This window comes from Toxorhynchites rutilus, chromosome 2 (genome assembly GCF_029784135.1).
Source record: "Toxorhynchites rutilus septentrionalis strain SRP chromosome 2, ASM2978413v1, whole genome shotgun sequence".
In the NCBI taxonomy this organism is placed as follows: Eukaryota; Metazoa; Arthropoda; class Insecta; order Diptera; family Culicidae; genus Toxorhynchites; species Toxorhynchites rutilus.
This window is the reverse complement of record NC_073745.1, coordinates 283,652,366-283,671,735: the sequence shown is the minus strand read 5'-3', so window position 1 is coordinate 283,671,735 and position 19,370 is coordinate 283,652,366. Positions and strand designations below refer to the sequence as shown.

The window sequence follows — 19,370 nt, the reverse complement described above, 5'->3', positions numbered from 1 at the left end:
GTAACCAGCACCAGGGAAAGTTTCTCCATCGCAGACCAAATCATTTTAAAAGCTTCGATAGCAATTCTGGCAATTCCGACAAGTTCGCTTACAGTCACTTTTCCAGCCTCTACACAAATTCCGTGTGCACCTGTGCAACGGGTGCAACTTTTCCGTACAAAGATGTACACATTCGACCTGCTTCCGTCGCACACAAAGTTTTGATAATGCATTTTTCCGCTTCCTGGCTTATTTGGTGTTGAAGTTTGCGACTCGGGTTGTGTATTTATAGAAACACACACACGTACCCGTACGTATAGGAACAGTTTTTTAATTAAAATATAGTTGATTTATAGCGGAACTTTTTTCGCACATACACACACATGCACTCGGAGGAAGAAAGGGAGACTATTAAAGGGTGTGTCACATCAAATTGCATCACGGAAAAAACGCTGTAGAAATTCGCCCAGTAGACCGATCCTTTTGAAAATTTTAGACAGTAAAATAAAAACTATTAAACAACTTTTGGCATTTTCTTTTTATTCATACTTCGAGCCCAAGCCCGTATGCTCGCACCTTCCTCTTTACCCCATCCATAAGATTCTGTACAACGTCAGGTTGTTGTTTTTTTGAACAGAAATCCATTTTCTCTTGAAGTCCGCCTCCGATTTGACAACTTCCTTTGGCACGAAGGTGACCCCGTTGGCTTCGTACCACTCCAACACGTCCTTTGAATAGTGGCACGAAGCGAGATCCGGCCAGAAGATGGTCGGGCCCTCGTGCTGCTTCAATAGTGGTTGTTGTTGTTGTTTTGAATTATAGAGACTTTGAGCTGTATGACAGTCATTCGTCTCTTTATACCCCTTTACACACCGGAGCAACCACTCAAAGTTACACAATACTTGTAGGTAATAATTTCAGGTGGGCGCAGGCGCCTCTTTTAGATTACCCTGGTACATGATACCAGGGTGTAAGCGTTCAAGTTTTGATTGCAGTATCAAATGTACTGAATCAGGTTAGCCTCTTTAAGGAAATCCAGAGTATCTCTTTCTTTCCGTGTGTCGTTCTGCAAAACGACATCTAGGCCACCAGTTAAGCCGTACCTCCTACGAAGGTCCACAGTTCGCATGCACTCCGTTAGAATATGCCCCACCGTCAGGCGGGTGCCGCAACAGGTAGGGGGCTCTTCTTTCTTTGCTAGGAAGTTATGAGTCAACCACGTATGCCCGATGCGAAGACGCGAGAGAATTCGCTGTTCATACGTGTTGGCTCGGTCCCTCCATTTGCCGGTTGATGCTTTAATTCTACGAAACTGCAGGTCCCTTTCACGATTCCATTCAGCCTCCCAAGTGAGGAGAATGGAATTGTTCGCCCTTCTGATGAGGTCCTTACCAGGTATACCCATACTGGTAATGGAGCCTCTCCGCCCTTCGTTAGCAAGCCGATCGGCTTCCTCGTTCCCCGGGATCCCGGTGTGACTCGGAATCCAACATAGGATCGCACTACTTCCTCCCAGCTGCTCTTCAATTTCTTGAATAATGGGGTGTTTGATAGTACCACCCTCTACAGCTTTGAGGACGCTCGCCGAATCCGAACAAACAACGACGCTATCAGCATTTGTGACGCTCTCTAATGCCAACTTAATGGCGAGAGCTTCACACGAGAAGATGCTAAACTCATTGGGGACTCTCATGCTAGTCTTAGCATTACAGTCGAGTATCCCAATGGCTGATGCGTCATCAGTGACGGACCCGTCAGTATAGACAATGCGTTTGTTAGCAAAGTCAGTACGTAGGGCCTCGTTCACCACCGCTTGCACCTTCTGGGGGCTATCCCCAGCCCTAACGAACCGTTTTACCCTCCAGCTGATGGAGGGAGAGACGGCATCCCAGGCTCTAGGAGAGCATCGACTTAACCGCAGGGGGCGAGGCAGTATCTCCCCCGTTAGGGATTGATATTTTTGCCTGGCCCTAACCCTGTATGGGGTATCAATATTATCACGCATTTGCCGAACAGCATCATTAGCTATGTGGATAGCGTGGTCGTATAAAACAGCCTTGCGTCCTAGCCGGCCTTGGGTCGATCCCCGTTGTCGTCGTTTGGACTTTTTTTTGGGTGCAATCCCAAAAAGATGAAAAAAGAAAAAAGAAAGAGATGTCTGCAACTTTTCAGCCAGATCTCGAACTGAGGCGTTCGGTTTCCATTTAAAGGCCCCAACCACGCGTTTTTGATCGCTCTCGTTGACCTGACGGCTTCTTTTTTCCGCTTCCGATCCTTATTCTCGAAATACTCGTGCAAAACTTTTTTTCGGGCACGCACTGTTCCTTCGTCGCCGTTTTGAAAACTTTTGCGCATCTGATGAAATCAACTCACAGAGTGTGAATAAAACGGTACACCTTTTAGATTGAAAAATATCTGGTCCGACGAACATAATGTTTATCAAGTCTGGTCCGACGAATGTTTATCAAGAAGTGAAAAAAAATCTTGCAAGACTGGGTAAAAACGTGAGTCGGTACGGCAAATGGCGAAGGGGGATCAATACAAATACAAATACAAAGCCCTATTCACTCCAAAAACAAAAATCCTAACGGAAAAATAACTTAAACGACTCTACGGATACCACTAACTTTTTCGGAAGATAGCATATTAGCAATGGAAATGGAATTGAGCATCCACGGGTAGCACTTGTCAACCAGAAATAAACACTTAACACGTTGAATCCCGCTTCGATCCCAGGGGAGACTGAGTTCACGCAGAACTCAAAGCTGGCTCAAAATGTGAACACTATGTAAACACTTTGGTCTTGTTTTTACAAATTGAAGTGAAAACAAAGCAAAATCCTCGATCGATTTAGGTCGCGTTCAGCATCAGGCAGAAACGTTTCGCTTGAAGAAAAACAAACATGTACCTCTCATTGATAGTAGCTGCTCTATTTCTTCGAGCATTCTTCGAAAACAATGCCACACTTCTGCAGTGGACATTAAACATTCATTCAAAGAGCGACGTTCGACTCTCGAAATAGAACGTCCGACGACAGCTCTGTCTTATTGCCAGGTTTTTATGACGTTTGCCACCCATCGCAGGCTATTGTGTACCAACATCGGATAGAGAGGAAAAAAATGTATGTGCTCCAGAATGCATTCACACTTCGACAGTTTCCGGGACCCGGTAAGACTACCGATGGCCGCTGTTGCCCCACAGACGGCAACAGGACGTTACTCTGAATGGCGTGAAATCGGTGTCAACGGCTCGATGAGTGTTCCAGAATCCTTCCGTACGACCGGACTTTTTTATTGCACAAAATGAGAGAAAAATGACCGTCCAGTCGCGGAACACGGGGAAAGAATGACAGCTGGCCGGATGGCGGCCGGGTGCACACGAATTGCGACCACTCGCAGTTGCAGCTGGCAGCGTTGATGACAGCATTCCGTTGCCAATGTATTTTTAATTGCATTTCCCACTTTTGTGAATATTTCAAATGAGAATGAATTTATGAATATTAATTACCCAGTTTATGGTGCAGCCCGCGAGTTCGAAGGATTTCGGCTGATACAGTTGAAATAAATTTATGTACAATAAGCTTCTGGCTGCAATGAATTACAAACGAGGACGGCTTTATGTCCTTTTTTACGTCGCGGCTCGGAATAAAACAACAATAATTCGAGCGAATGCTACAAAGCTGTTACGAATATTATTCTCATCGAAGAATTGTGGCCTTCCTTTTGGTTGAACCCAAATAAATGCTTTATGGCGAACACGAGTATCTGCAGAAAAAAAGTTTGTTTGAAAAAAAAAAACATCTAGAATAGTGCCTGCTCAATTCGCACTAATGATCTGGCCCTCTTGAACTGGATCGATGATTTCCACCCCCGAGGTTCAATGATCTGTGAAAGCAAAGAGGCACCATTCATTACGAGCGGCGGCATAATTTTGCTGCGAGACAGTTTTAGTGCCAGGCATGGTTTATCTTGAGTTCTCCCATTTCGATCAGTGGAAACAAGATGGAATGCAGAAAAAAAACAAGTGCTCCTCCATCAATTATTAATGGGATGAAAGAAGCAGTAAAAAGCGTTCATCTGTACTTCATGGTCCATTTCGGAGTCTCACTCCAAGCAGGGACTGATTTCATCGGTTAGGTCCTACCGAGGCACATTCATCGAACCTCTAGAGAAAGAGGGCGAAAAAGTAACCAGCACCAGGGAAAGTTTCTCCATCGCAGACCAAATCATTTTAAAAGCTTCGATAGCAATTCTGGCAATTCCGACAAGTTCGCTTACAGTCACTTTTCCAGCCTCTACACAAATTCCGTGTGCACCTGTGCAACGGGTGCAACTTTTCCGTACAAAGATGTACACATTCGACCTGCTTCCGTCGCACACAAAGTTTTGATAATGCATTTTTCCGCTTCCTGGCTTATTTGGTGTTGAAGTTTGCGACTCGGGTTGTGTATTTATAGAAACACACACACGTACCCGTACGTATAGGAACAGTTTTTTAATTAAAATATAGTTGATTTATAGCGGAACTTTTTTCGCACATACACACACATGCACTCGGAGGAAGAAAGGGAGACTATTAAAGGGTGTGTCACATCAAATTGCATCACGGAAAAAACGCTGTAGAAATTCGCCCAGTAGACCGATCCTTTTGAAAATTTTAGACAGTAAAATAAAAACTATTAAACAACTTTTGGCATTTTCTTTTTATTCATACTTCGAGCCCAAGCCCGTATGCTCGCACCTTCCTCTTTACCCCATCCATAAGATTCTGTACAACGTCAGGTTGTTGTTTTTTTGAACAGAAATCCATTTTCTCTTGAAGTCCGCCTCCGATTTGACAACTTCCTTTGGCACGAAGGTGACCCCGTTGGCTTCGTACCACTCCAACACGTCCTTTGAATAGTGGCACGAAGCGAGATCCGGCCAGAAGATGGTCGGGCCCTCGTGCTGCTTCAATAGTGGTTGTTGTTGTTGTTTTGAATTATAGAGACTTTGAGCTGTATGACAGTCATTCGTCTCTTTATACCCCTTTACACACCGGAGCAACCACTCAAAGTTACACAATACTTGTAGGTAATAATTTCAGGTGGGCGCAGGCGCCTCTTTTAGATTACCCTGGTACATGATACCAGGGTGTAAGCGTTCAAGTTTTGATTGCAGTATCAAATGTACTGAATCAGGTTAGCCTCTTTAAGGAAATCCAGAGTATCTCTTTCTTTCCGTGTGTCGTTCTGCAAAACGACATCTAGGCCACCAGTTAAGCCGTACCTCCTACGAAGGTCCACAGTTCGCATGCACTCCGTTAGAATATGCCCCACCGTCAGGCGGGTGCCGCAACAGGTAGGGGGCTCTTCTTTCTTTGCTAGGAAGTTATGAGTCAACCACGTATGCCCGATGCGAAGACGCGAGAGAATTCGCTGTTCATACGTGTTGGCTCGGTCCCTCCATTTGCCGGTTGATGCTTTAATTCTACGAAACTGCAGGTCCCTTTCACGATTCCATTCAGCCTCCCAAGTGAGGAGAATGGAATTGTTCGCCCTTCTGATGAGGTCCTTACCAGGTATACCCATACTGGTAATGGAGCCTCTCCGCCCTTCGTTAGCAAGCCGATCGGCTTCCTCGTTCCCCGGGATCCCGGTGTGACTCGGAATCCAACATAGGATCGCACTACTTCCTCCCAGCTGCTCTTCAATTTCTTGAATAATGGGGTGTTTGATAGTACCACCCTCTACAGCTTTGAGGACGCTCGCCGAATCCGAACAAACAACGACGCTATCAGCATTTGTGACGCTCTCTAATGCCAACTTAATGGCGAGAGCTTCACACGAGAAGATGCTAAACTCATTGGGGACTCTCATGCTAGTCTTAGCATTACAGTCGAGTATCCCAATGGCTGATGCGTCATCAGTGACGGACCCGTCAGTATAGACAATGCGTTTGTTAGCAAAGTCAGTACGTAGGGCCTCGTTCACCACCGCTTGCACCTTCTGGGGGCTATCCCCAGCCCTAACGAACCGTTTTACCCTCCAGCTGATGGAGGGAGAGACGGCATCCCAGGCTCTAGGAGAGCATCGACTTAACCGCAGGGGGCGAGGCAGTATCTCCCCCGTTAGGGATTGATATTTTTGCCTGGCCCTAACCCTGTATGGGGTATCAAGTGATAGGTTGGCTGGGCACTCCTCCCACCTGACTAGTGCATGGATCATCCTCTCCACACACACCATCTCGAAAGGTGGTTCCCCTATCTCAGCAAGTAGACTCTTAATAGGACTACTATAAAACACACCCGTGATTATGCGAATTCCGCTGTTATAGGCTGATTCCAACATTTTAAAATATTTATCCGCTTTACTAGCGAGGATGATACCGTACACTAGTCGTGGGATTATCCAGCTTTTGAAAATATTCAAAAGGGAGTCCCGTGGGCTGCCTTTCAGCCTTCCTTTAATCGCTTTTAGAACGTTCAGGTGATCCGCGATTTTTTTCTTGACCAGTTTTGCATTTAGCTCGAAATTCAAGTTTCTATCAATCGTGACTCCGAGGAGTGTAGAGTTGAATCCCTCTGGGATAGCTTTCCCATTCATAAAGATAGGAGCCCTTTGTGCACCCCTGGCCCGTCGTCTTATTGACAAAATACTTGATTTCTCGCTAGAAATCGTGAACCCAACTTCGTCTGCCCACATCGATACACTCTTGACTGCGCTCTGCAATCGATTCCTGGATCTTTGCACTAAGCCTGATGATATTAGAAGTATGTCATCCGCATAGAGGATAACCTTCACTCCATCAGGGATGAAATCGAAAATCGAATTCATTGCCACCAGGAAAAGAGTGACCGATAGGATTGCACCTTGAGGAACTCCGTTTTCGGCAATTTTCTCACTGGAGAAGCGATCCCCAACTGCTACTTTGAAGGTTCTGTCGGTTAGAAAGCTAGCAAGGTATGCCATCATTCTTCCCGCAAAACCCCAGTTCGCAAGCGTTGCCAGGATATGGCGCCGCAACACCTGGTCGTAAGCCTTAGTAATGTCTAAGAGGGCACAGGTGCTAACATGTGAAGGCTTGAAATGCTTATGGAGGCATACTTCAAGTTCTACTAGGTAGCATTCGACCCCCCTACCAGAGCGGAATCCAAACTGCCGTTCGTTCAAGAGCTTCTCTCTTTCCAGCGCCTCAGTCAGTCTTCTGTTAACCATCTTTTCCATTACTTTCCCCACGCAGCTGAGTAGCGTTATGGGTCTATAGCCACTGACACTAGATGTTTTCTCTTTGGACTTGGGTAAAGGTATTACGATCCCAGTCTTCCACACACTAGGGATGGTGCCACCCATCCATATGTCGTTATACACTTGCAGCAGCAAGCATTTCGCCGCGATTGGGAGGTGCTTTAACATGGGGTAGCCTATATCGTCTACGCCGCATGCCTGCCCTTTTACTCTACTGAGTGCCCAATCAAGTTCGGATAGGCTAGAAACTTCGTTATACTTGTCCGAGTTGTGTGTTGGGAAAACGAGAGGAAGCCTTTCACATTCCTCCTTCAGCTCTTTGAATTGCGTAGAATAAACATTCGATTATTGGCCAGCTCAATCACCGCCAAACCTCTACGGTTTGATTTGCTTGATCCCCAGAGAGGATCGTGCGCGTTCAAATCCCCTCCTAATAGGAGGGGAGCGTTAAAGTTTAAAAGAATTTGCTCGATCTCTTGCACCACCGCCCTGTGATTGTGAAATCTAGGGGGTATGTACAAGTTAAAGGCGATGACATGTACGGGGTACATGATTTCAACACCTAAGATCGGCAGGCTCGATGTTATTGAGCATTCTTTAAACGTGATATCCTTGCGGATACCAATGGCAATGCCATCTCTACCGGGGGTAGGATGCCCCTCCTTATAGATCCAACTATATTCTACGATGCTCTTCCAAGGGAAGATAGCATTCGGAACAAGTGTCTCTTGAAGAAGGATTATTGCCGGGGAGAACTTTCGGCTAAGAAGCTGTAAGTCTCCCACATTTTGTCGTAACCCTCTTATGTTCCATTGAATAATTAAATTCTCCGGAATATTGAAAGTGAAAAATAAAAACACAGGGTCGAGTTAGCTAATGTCAATAATATTGGAATCAATACTAAGCGACGAGTTAGCGCTCGAAGGGGGACGCTCCGTTTTTCCACTCTTTTTGAGTGGCGGAGATAACCCCTCTGGGCTGCAGGGCTTACCAGACACGGTGTCCTTCTGCCTCTGCTTACGCTTCACACCGGCCACTCTCTCCACGAGGTGCATTTCCTCGGGAGAGAGTGCTGATATCGCTAACCCAGTATCAGGCGTGGAGTCGGAAGCCGTACTGGCACCCGAAGCCGCGCACTGAGCATCCCCTCTAGGGGGGGGGGGGTAACTCTTGCAGGTAACGGTACAGTAGCAGCACCAGAGCTAGGCTTAGGTACCACGCTGGCCCTACCCTCCCCAGAGGAGGATGAGGTGCTGGGTTTGGACTTGCCGGTGCTAGGCAAGGAGCCAGACCCAGGCTTAGAGACGGCGCTGGAACCCCCAACCTTAGCGGCGGGTGCCGCAGTCGATGTGGGTTTCCCAGCTGCCGATCTCGTGGTAGCCCCCTTCTTTGCAGAAGGTACCTTGGGAGGAGTGGGCTTACGAGGATTTGAGGTGAGACCTGCACCGGGCCTCTTACTCAAACTAGTAGCTCCCCCTTTGGGAGTGCTACTACCCTCAGATAGTTTGCTGGTTAGCTCGTTTACGATCTTCTCCAGCTCTGAGATCCTCTTTTTCAATTCCCCGATAAGAGCCTTATCGGGGGACAAACACGTTGGTGCGCTATTGGTGCTGGCACTCTTAGGAGTGGCACTTGGCGCAGAGTCAGCTATCTTCGAGGACTTTAAGACAGCCGCATACGACGTTGCCGCCGTTTTGGCCGTCTCGAGTTTCCTTGCTTCTGCAAAGGAAACGTTAGCATTCATCTTTGTCCTGATGATATTTTGTTCTTTTAGAAAAACAGGGCAACTCCTGCTGTTTAAGCAGTGGCCGTTGCTCCTGCAATTCCTGCAGAACAGTTCATTGCCGCACTTATCTATGTCTGGGTGCTCTTGCGAGCATCTCCAGCACACCGCCACTGATTTCCCGCACTTAACGGAAATATGACCAAATTGGTAGCACTTAAAACACTGTGTTGGTTTGGGAATGTATTTTCTGGTCTTGATGACCAGAAAACCCAACCGAACACTACCACAATAGTGGTAGTAAGCGCTTCTATAGGCACTCCTTAAGGTAAACCTGCCCGTTTACCGTGCCGGTCATCACGAAGGGGGCGCTCCGCTTTCCGCAAGAGCAGATCGCTTGCCACACCATGTACTTTTTGGCAAACTTGGATAGTTTCTGCTTGCGAATCTGAATTTGTCCTCTGCGGAGAAGAACAACAGGCCCGGCAGCTGACGAAAGTCCGCTTTGACGTAGGTTTCGTCGTCCATTACCAGGCAATGCGGCTTCGTCAGCATTTCGGTGTACATCTTCCGGGCTCGCGTCTTCCCCACCATGTTTTGCCTTTCGTCGCGGTTAGGAACCTTCTGAACCTTGTATGTACGCAGGCCCTCCCGCATCTTGGTCCGCTGGACGAATGAACTTGACAAATTCAGCTTATTGGCGACATCCCGGACCGAACTTCTCGGATCACGTCTAAACTGCTTAACTACGCGCTTGTGATCTTTTTCACTGACGGTGCATCCATTTTTGCCGTTCTTCACCTTCCGGTCGATGGTTAGGTTCTCGAAGTATCGTTTTAGTACTCTGCTGACCGTGAATTGGACGATTCCCAGCATCTTACCGATGTCCCGATGTGACAACTCCGGATTCTCAGATGAGTGCACAGGATTAATTCACGACGCTCTTTTTCGTTCGACGACATTTTTCCAAATTTACGAAAAATTGACAGTGAAGCATGGCCAACGTGATCTATACACTCTTATCTGATTATAAGCGGAAGCTGAAGATATAATTTCTAAAAATTAAATTTCTACAGCGTTTTTTCCGTGATGCAATTTGATGTGACACACCCTTTACTATCGCCACCGCTCGACTTCCAGCGGTTCCGGAAACAGCAAAACCAGAGGCTATCGTGAACAGAAAGCATACTTCTGGTACATAGTGGCCGGCCAGGTTTTTTTTTGGACCGACTCTTTATTGAATTCACTGAGCGTTTCACGATCTTCCACACCGGTTCATTTTCCATTTTCCGGCTACTGGTACCGGTTAATAAATAATTTTGGGTGGACCATTCTACTTTGTTTATACTCATCATGGAATGAATGATTTTTTTTTCTATTTCACTTTCTTAATTTTAGATATATTTTGGTTGCGCGTTCTCTCTGCGTTTTCTGAAACAACTGTGAAACTTGGTTTATTATCAAACTTTTCATTTCATATTTTTGGAAATGCAGCTAACATAATCCTCAAACTGTCTCGATAAGAGCAATTCCAAATGAAATCGATAAATGACAAAACATAAGTATTTTTGATTCGAATGAAAGTTTGTATTCCGTTTGCGAATACAAACGGAAATATGAGTTTTCCACAACATTTGGGATTTTTTTTGATACAAATGTAACTTTTGAAAGGGGCCTATCGGTTTTAGTAAGAGATATCATTGATAATTTATATCTCAAAAACTATGAGTCCTACCGATATAGTGTCTTAGAAATAGTTATAGAGTATTGATGTCCAAACCTGAAAAAATATACACAGAGAAAAAAAATAGTACCTTTTTTATATTTGCAAAAAAAAAAAAACTTTAATTTGCAATATCTAAAATACACATTTTTTTTTATATAAAATTGAAGTCATGTAGAAATTACTATTTTTCACAAACTTTGTGGAACATCGATTTTTCTTATGAATTTCCGAAACTTCGAATTATTGTATGTTAACAATCATTTCTAGCCACAAATTATGAATCCTGATGTGATCTAAAACAAAAAATGCTCTTTATCAATCTTCTTCTAAATGCAGCCATTCTCCAGATATTTCAAAAATATTTCTAATTTATTGTCTTTTTTATAGTTTATAGTTTTTACATTTTAAACTAGCTGACCCGGCAAACTATGTCTAACCGTTCAATATAGGGCTCATTTCAATATTTCAGTGTGAAAAAGTGTTCAGTTTTTGAACGCTAATACCTCCTCATTTAAGGAATGGATTTTGGTTCCAAATACACACATTGATAGGAAATATCCTCAGCAATTGTTTATATGCTACACAATACGGTTTTCAGCTCATATAAAGTTCAAATTGATGAAAAAATTGGAAGAAAGAACTCCCTACTTTCCCATACATTTTGTCTGCGCTCCCGCAGCAAACAGTTATTCATTACAAGCAACCAAGGGTACGGGCGAAACGTATGGACAAGGTGAAGGAGGGGGACAAAAAGAGATTGTAAATAAATATAGGCGGTCGCTACAACGTTAACTATATGGCTATATAAAATGAGCGATGGTGGTGCTTGGCGTTTGAATACTTAGAAGACATAGTCCTGACCTAAACTTAACTTTTTTTTCTTTAAATTTCCTTGCATTTCCACCGAAAATTTATCTATAACTAGCTGACCCGGCAAACTTCGTCCCGCCCAAAATTTGTTTTTTTAATATCAATACCTTCAAACATTCACAAACATTCAGTTTTCTTACTATGAGCAAGTTCATGGGTCCAATCACAGAACTGTTCATTGATTGATCTTCTATTCGTCTCCGTTAAATTTACTTTTCACTATAAAATTCCTGGTATTTCTAACAAAACTCATCATTGTAATATCAGATTATTTTCAGACCCAATTCTCTTTCAAGATTTTTCAACCACTTGCAAATAACATGTTTCTCCGTTACATGGAATAAATGTTTTATACAAAAAATATGATTGAATAAAGACAGCTCTAAATCGGACAATTCCTTCCTCGAGCTCTGCTCATACCAACACATCCGGCGATCCTTTTTTTTTGTTTAGATAGAAGAAGATTTAAGAGTGCGTTTCATCACATTAAAATCCATTTCCAGTTTCGAACAAAGATCAATTTCGCTAGCGCAAACATCATATGGACTAACAGCACTTGTCACTATGTAATTGTAGAACATATGGCAATTTAATTTTCCGAATTTTCCCTTTTTCCTTCAGAGTTTTCCGAAAATTTTCAATTGTCATGTTTGGTTGGAATATTTTTGTTAGAAATATGTGTTATATTTTTATGGGACCCCTCCTCCATTCCAGAGGAGGGAAAGATGTCATACCATCATAGAAACATTTCTCATACCCAAAAACCCTCACATCCCAAATTCTGCTTGATTAGTTTTCGAGTTATGCAGAAATTTGTATTTTATTTATATGACAGCTCACCCTTAGAGAGCGGGAGAAGTGTCTGTCCACCATAGAATTATTTATTGCATCCCAAAACCTCCACATGCCAAATTTGGTTTCGTTTACTTGATTAATTCTCGAGTAATTCAGAAATTTGTGTTTCATTTGTATGGCAGCCCCCCTTAGAGAGGGCCGTGGAGAGTCTAACCATCATAGAAACATTTATTGCACCCTAAACCCTCAATATGCCCAATTTGGGTTCATTTGCTTGATTAATTCTCGAGTAATACAAAAAATTATGTTTCATTTGTATGGCAGCCTCTCCTTAGAGAAGAGGGAGGAGTATCTAACCACCGTAAAAACATTTATTGCACCCTAAAATCTCCACCCGCCAAATTTGGTTTCATTTGCTTGATTATTTCTCGAGTAATGCAGAAATTTGTGTTTTATTTGTATGGCAGCCCCCCCATAGAGAGGGAGGTGGAGAGTGTAACCACCATAAAACATTTATTGTACCCTAAAACCTCAATATGCCTAATTTGGTTTCATTTGCTTGATTAATTCCCGAGTAATGCAGAAATTTGTGTTTTATTTGTATGGCAGAATTTGTATGGTATGATTATTAACATACAAAAATGCGAAGTTCTGAAAATTCATAAAGATTCGATGTTCCACAAAGATCGTCAAAAATAGTTTTACCATCTAGGACTCATTTTTTATGTTTTCTATATGATTTTTAATTTATATGAAAATTTAAAAAAAAATAAAAAAATATGTATTTTAGATATTGCAAATTAAATTTTTTTTTGTAAATAAAATAGAGTACTATTTTTTCTCAGTGTATATTTTTTTTAACGTTTTAACATCAATACTCGGTATCTCTTTCTAAGATACTATTTCGGTATGACTCATAGTTTTTTAGATATAAATTATCAATGATTTCTCTTACTAAAATCGATACGCCCTTTTCAAAAGCTACACTTGAATCAAAAAGATTCCCAAATGCTGTGGAAAACCCATATTTCCTCCAACCCAAACGAATACAAACGAACTTTCGTTCAAATCAAAAATACACGTTTTTAAAATCGGCATTTTAGTTCATTTTTATTTGGAATTACACATTATCATTCATCGCGATTTATCACAATTCGAAGTCTGGTAGGCTCGTGTATTGGCTATGGAGCGCGTGAGGAAAGACTTTCCTATCATATTGGCGCAGTGAGTCATCTCATCTTTTTTTTTAACCTTACTTAAAGAAGAAAGCTTTCCAAGAATACTTCTGAACGATTCTCGTTTCCATGATCCATGACCTTTGTGTGGACATAAACAATCAAATAAAATGGACACTTTGAACGAATCCATTCTTCACAAATTCATCACCATCATTCTAAAGTCGTTGACGGTTCAATTATAAATACATATAAACCATTCACTTACCAATCACGTTCAACACGTAGGACAATGACATTTTCGGCTCCGTGTTGATCTGGCACTCGTACACACCCGAGTCCCTCACCTGGGGGTACTTGATCTGCAGCGTCCAATTGATGGAGTTTTCTGGTCGAATCACCTGAAGAATAAACCACAGAGCGGTAATTTTTAAGTGACCGGTTTCACGCGAACAAAAGTCGTATCATACCTGAAATCGCTGGTCCGAGGTGTACGTTGACGAGCCAGTCGTTAGGATATGAAGATCCCGCTTCCTTATCCATGCAACCTGGAATGAATAGAATGGAGAGAAATGACCTGAGTAGGTGAATGTGCCGGCAGTATTGTAAGCGTCAATTGAATGTACTCGACAGGATCCCATGCAGGGCGCGGCAAAGCGATATTGAACTGAGGTTGGTCAGGGGAGTGAGAAGAAATCCGCCTTCGCATTCAATTGGAAATGAGTTTTTACTTCTTCCAGCAGTTTCTCCGTCAACATGTTTCAACAGTCATTCGGATGTTTAGTTGCTCTCTCCCTCTACGACGCTTCGGGCTCATTACATTCTTCGCCGTCAAATGGACTTCGCCGCAAATTGAAGTGACTCCCCCCGAACTGAATTCGTTGCTCTTTCGTAACGTAAATAGAATACCAGGTATATTACTCCCCGCTTTTTTCATGTAGTGGTAGGTAAAGGAAAAAAGCAAACAATAATTTCAACATTACGGTCGTACAATGTTGTTGAAATTAGGTCATTGCATTGGAGAGTGTATTTATCACCAGGGCTGCCAATAATATTTTTTAAAAAACTGGAAGAAAACTGGATTCTGAAATATCGTTTTATTTTAAAAAGTTAGGCTTTGATTTATCTAAAATCATTTTTTACATAGGATTTACTTCGTAGCTTCGTGTAGCATTTATATGTAGTTCATAAAATATCGAAATAAACCATTAGTTAACCATTCGAGCAGATCAAAATAACGTTTCCCACCACTCGAACATTACTGTAAAACAATACTGGAGGATATATTCTTCTTGAACCTCTAGAAAATACCGTTTTATTTGGATAAAATTTGAAAAAATCTCGTATTTATTGCTCGACAATATGAAAAATCAATGTTTGTTAAAGCTTAGAGTTTTCGTGACAAAAGAATACTCTGTCAGAAGTCCCAAAGGCAGTTTCAAATTGTTATATTTAGAACTAAAATGATTACTTGATGTTTATTGAATGCTTAAAACACGTAGTCCCTACTTTTATATAAGGCAGTATTTAAGTCTAGAAATTGGAAGAAAATAAAAAAAATATGACGTAGGATCACAATTTTGATTTGTATATAAAGGGTGTGTCACATCAAATTGCATCACGGAAAAAACGCTGTAGAAATTTAATTTTTAGGAATTATATCTTCAACTTTCGCTTTAAAATCAGATACGAGTGTATAGATCACGTTGGCCATGCTTCACTGTCAATTTTTCGTAAATTTGGAAAAATGTCGTCGAACGAAAAAGAGCGTCGTGAATTAATCCTGTGCACTCATTTCGAGAATCCGGAATTGTCACATCGGGACATCGGTAAGATGCTGGGAATCGTCCAATCCACGGTCAGCAGAGTACTAAAACGATACTTCGAGAACCTAACTATCGACCGGAAGGTGAAGAACGGCAAAAATGGATGCTCCGTCAGTGAAAAAGATCACAAGCGCGTAGTTAAGCAGTTTAGACGTGATCCGAGAAGTTCGGTCCGGGATGTCGCCAATAAGCTGAATTTGTCAAGTTCATTCGTCCAGCGGACCAAGCAGCGGGAGGGCTTGCGTACATACAAGGTTCAGAAGGCTCCTAACCGCGACGAAAGGCAAAACATGGTGGGGAAGACGCGAGCCCGGAAGCTGTACACCGAAATGCTGACGAAGCCGCATTGCCTGGTAATGGACGACGAAACCTACGTCAAAGCGGACTTTCGTCAGCTGCCGGGCCTGTTGTTCTTTTCCGCAGAGGACAAATTCAGCGTTCCGGAGGAGATTCGCAAGCCGAAACTATCCAAGTTTGCCAAAAAGTACATGGTGTGGCAAGCGATCTGCTCTTGCGGAAAGCGGAGCGCCCCTTCGAGATGACCGGCACGGTAAACGGGCAGGTTTAACTTAAGGAGTGCCTACAGAAGCGCTTACTACCACTATTGAAGCAGCACGAAGGCCCGACCATCTTCTGGCCGGATCTCGCTTCGTGCCCCTATTCAAAGGACGTGTTGGAGTGGTACGAAGCCAACGGGGTCACTTTCGTGCCAAAGGAAATGAACCCGCCCAATAGGGAAATATTGGGCGATTATGAAGCAGGCCCTCCAGAAGAACCCAAAAGTTGTCAAATCGGAGGCGGACTTCAAGAGAAAATGGATATCTGTTCAAAAAAAACTACAACCTGACGTTGTACAGAACCTTATGGACGGGGTAGAGAGGAAGGTACAAGCATACGGGTTTGGGCTCGAAGTATGAATAAAAAGAAAATGCCAAAAGTTGTTTAATAGTTTTTATTTTACTGTCTAAAATTTTCAAAAGGATCGGTCTACTGGGCGAATTTCTACAGCGTTTTTTCCGTGATGCAATTTGATGTGACACACCCTTTAGAGAGGTCACTCTACGAAAAATGTTTGAACTGTAAATCTCGACGATTAATGCAATTTTAAGACATTTGGCGTCAAACTTTTTTTTAAAAAACCTTGATTTTCGGTGATTTTTCGTTTTATAAAAAAAAACTTAAAAATGTTTGTGACACCGGTAAATGAAGTTCGAATGAGCTAATATTTTACATAGGGTATATTATCATTCAACATTTCGTGGCAAGTTGAAATCGAGATAACTATTTTTATCGGCACTCAAAACCATACTTGTCGTTTCCTATTCCGAAAAAAATAAGTCTTAGAATGCCGATTTATGACAAAAAAAAATTTTTCGAGGTGACACTAGATCTCGACGTTTTATCCAATTTTAAGATATTTGGCATAAAAAAAAAAAATTCGAAAACCCCGATTTCCTTTACTCCCCCCTTGGGTGATCTTTCGATTTTCAAAAAACTCAAACTTTGACCGCTTTGCGCCACTCTCCCTTAAGTCCGATTGAGCTGATATTTTGCATACGGTGTTTTTTCGACGCGGTGAACATTTTTTATGGGGTATCTTTTTGAAATTCGAGATGACCATTTTCTTTGGCACCCTAGTGTTCCTCTATTACATAGAGTACATATTTGATACGCGAAAGTAAATTTTCATTCATAATTTTTATTTGAAAAAGAGCGTTTATTCCAACTCGAAATCCATTATGATTTTCGCTTCACAATGACAGCACTCGAAGTTCAGTGCCGTTGCAACGTGAATTGAATATTGTACATTGAAAATAGTGTTACGAGATCTTTTTCTACAGTTTGATCAAGTATAGATTAGGAACGTAACAACAAATTAATATATAATACTTTTAGAAATAAGAACATGTAAGCATATTTTTTATACAAAATGTATTTGTCATCAAAAAGTGTTTTATTTATTGAAGAAAATATAGAAAGTTGTTTGGAAAATTCGTGCCGTCACTTTTTTGTGCTGCGAAAAAATGGGGAAAGATTATAGAGCGAATTATAGAAATGATGCTTTTGTTTGCCCGAATATCGACAATAAACTTTCCGGAAAATCCAATATGAGCTATCCTGATTAGTCCTGATTTTTATTTTTATTCTTAATGATTTTTGAAAATTATATTTGGCGACTCTGCACATAAGCTCTCTCCCGGTAAAAAAATTCAAAGATCGATTCGCTTTTTATTACTTTATCAGCCATTCCATGCCAAACCGATATAGTGGTTCTCAGATTTTCGTCACAAGTGGTGGTTTTGTTCTTTGTCACAAATTATTAGGCCCCTATTTTTTTTTTTTTTTTTTTGTTAGGGTGACCATTTTCATTTTAGGGTGGTCCTAAAAATCCATTTTTTCGCATTTTTAACAAAAAAAGACTGTTGAAACCTGCTCCTACGTTGTGACACGTTCTTTCTCACTATTTTCTTTTTAACTCTACCACTCAACTTTCCTTTTTCCACTGTTTTTTTCCCACCTTTTAAATAACACATCCTATCCACTTGAATGTGTTTTGCAAATTGATATGTCAACTTTACAGAAAATATAAATATACATATGGGGCGAAAAATCAGTGTTGCCAGACGGGCTGGCTTTTAATCCCTAAATCGGACGAAATTAAAAGTTGCTGCATGGGAACGCAAACGCTTGCATAGTGGTTCCTGATATGTTCTATCAATAATTTTTTTATAGTTTTCATGGTCTCGGGACCAAAGGCGCCATATTTTTTTATATTTTTTCTGGAAAGCTGAGGATTTTTCACATAACATATCTCGAATCCAGGGAGGCGTTTTTTTCGTTTTTAATGATTTTTCGAAGTTAACCGATGGTCCGAAAAACCTTTTTTTCCCATTTTTTCCACTACAAAAAATCATAACTTTTGATCTACTAGACCAATTCAGATGATCGATATACTAAAAATTAAAGCCATTAGATGGTCTTTTTTGGAAAATTGCTACAGTTGCATAAAATATGATTTGTGTTGTCGTTATTATTGATTATATTTGTTAGACTATAATCCAATTAATTGGCAACTGTGTTATTTTTTCAAAAAAGGCTAACTAGTAGGCTTTAATTTAATATGTCGATCAACTGAATCGGTCCTGTAGTTCAAAAGTAATAAATTTGTTAAAAAAGTCATTTTTGGGAAAAAGAGAAAAATTGTGTTTTGGACCATCGGGTAACTTTGAAAAATCATAACTCAAAAACGAAAAAAACGCCTCCCTGATTTCGAGATATGTTATGTGAAAAATCCTCAGCCTTTCATAAAAAATATAAAAACATATAGCGCCCTTATTCCCGAGACCATGAAAACTATAAAAAACGAATTCAATCAATAAAAATGAAAACATAATTCAAATTTTCTGTAGTATTTTTACAAAAGAAGACTAGTTATTTGATATGTCGAACATCTGAATCGGTCCAGTGGTTCGAAACTTATGAATTTTTGAAAAAGTCATTTTTTGCAAAAATACGAAAAAATGGATTTTTCCGACCGGTCAAAAATGGAAAAGGACACCCTATTGAAAAATAAAAAAAAGGTCATTTTTTGTACATGTCATTCTGTTGGGCCAATAAACAAAATGAACATGGTCGGTTCTTTAAGTTCTATAATTATTTTTTTCCGTACCTTCATTGCCTCTCAGGCTAAGTCCCAAAAGGTCGGTTTCCGGCAATTTTTTTTAGAGATGACACCAGATCTCGACGTTTCAAGAATTTTGAAGTCATTTGGCATCGAAAACCAATTTCGATTTTCCAAGTTTCCTTTACTTCCCCCTTGGAAGATTTTCGAGGATCAAAAAATCAAAACTTTAAGTGCTTTGAGGCACCCCTAAATCATGTCCGATTGATCTGAAACTTTGCATAGGACATTTTGGGGGCAATAAACAAATTGTACATGGTCGGTTTTTGGAATTCGATGATGATTTTTTCCATACATCCATTGCCACCCAAGTGTATATCATTTGTATATTATATATGCTAGAGCCAATATGAGCGAGCGAAACAGGAG

At 41.4% G+C, this 19,370-nt stretch overlaps 1 protein-coding gene across 5 annotated transcripts in view; it reads right to left on the bottom strand.

The window, feature by feature from the left end:
- Positions 1-19,370, bottom strand: part of LOC129767523 (zwei Ig domain protein zig-8-like) — a 275,193-nt gene that overhangs the window by 58,191 nt on the left and 197,632 nt on the right. For all 5 annotated transcript variants that reach the window (XM_055768513.1, XM_055768514.1, XM_055768517.1 and 2 more), the window contains 2 exons: positions 13,964-14,041; positions 13,762-13,894 (listed from right to left, as the gene is read on the bottom strand). In XM_055768513.1, coding sequence (XP_055624488.1) covers positions 13,762-13,894; positions 13,964-14,041 — 211 coding nt within the window. The remainder of the gene's footprint in view (positions 1-13,761; positions 13,895-13,963; positions 14,042-19,370) is intronic.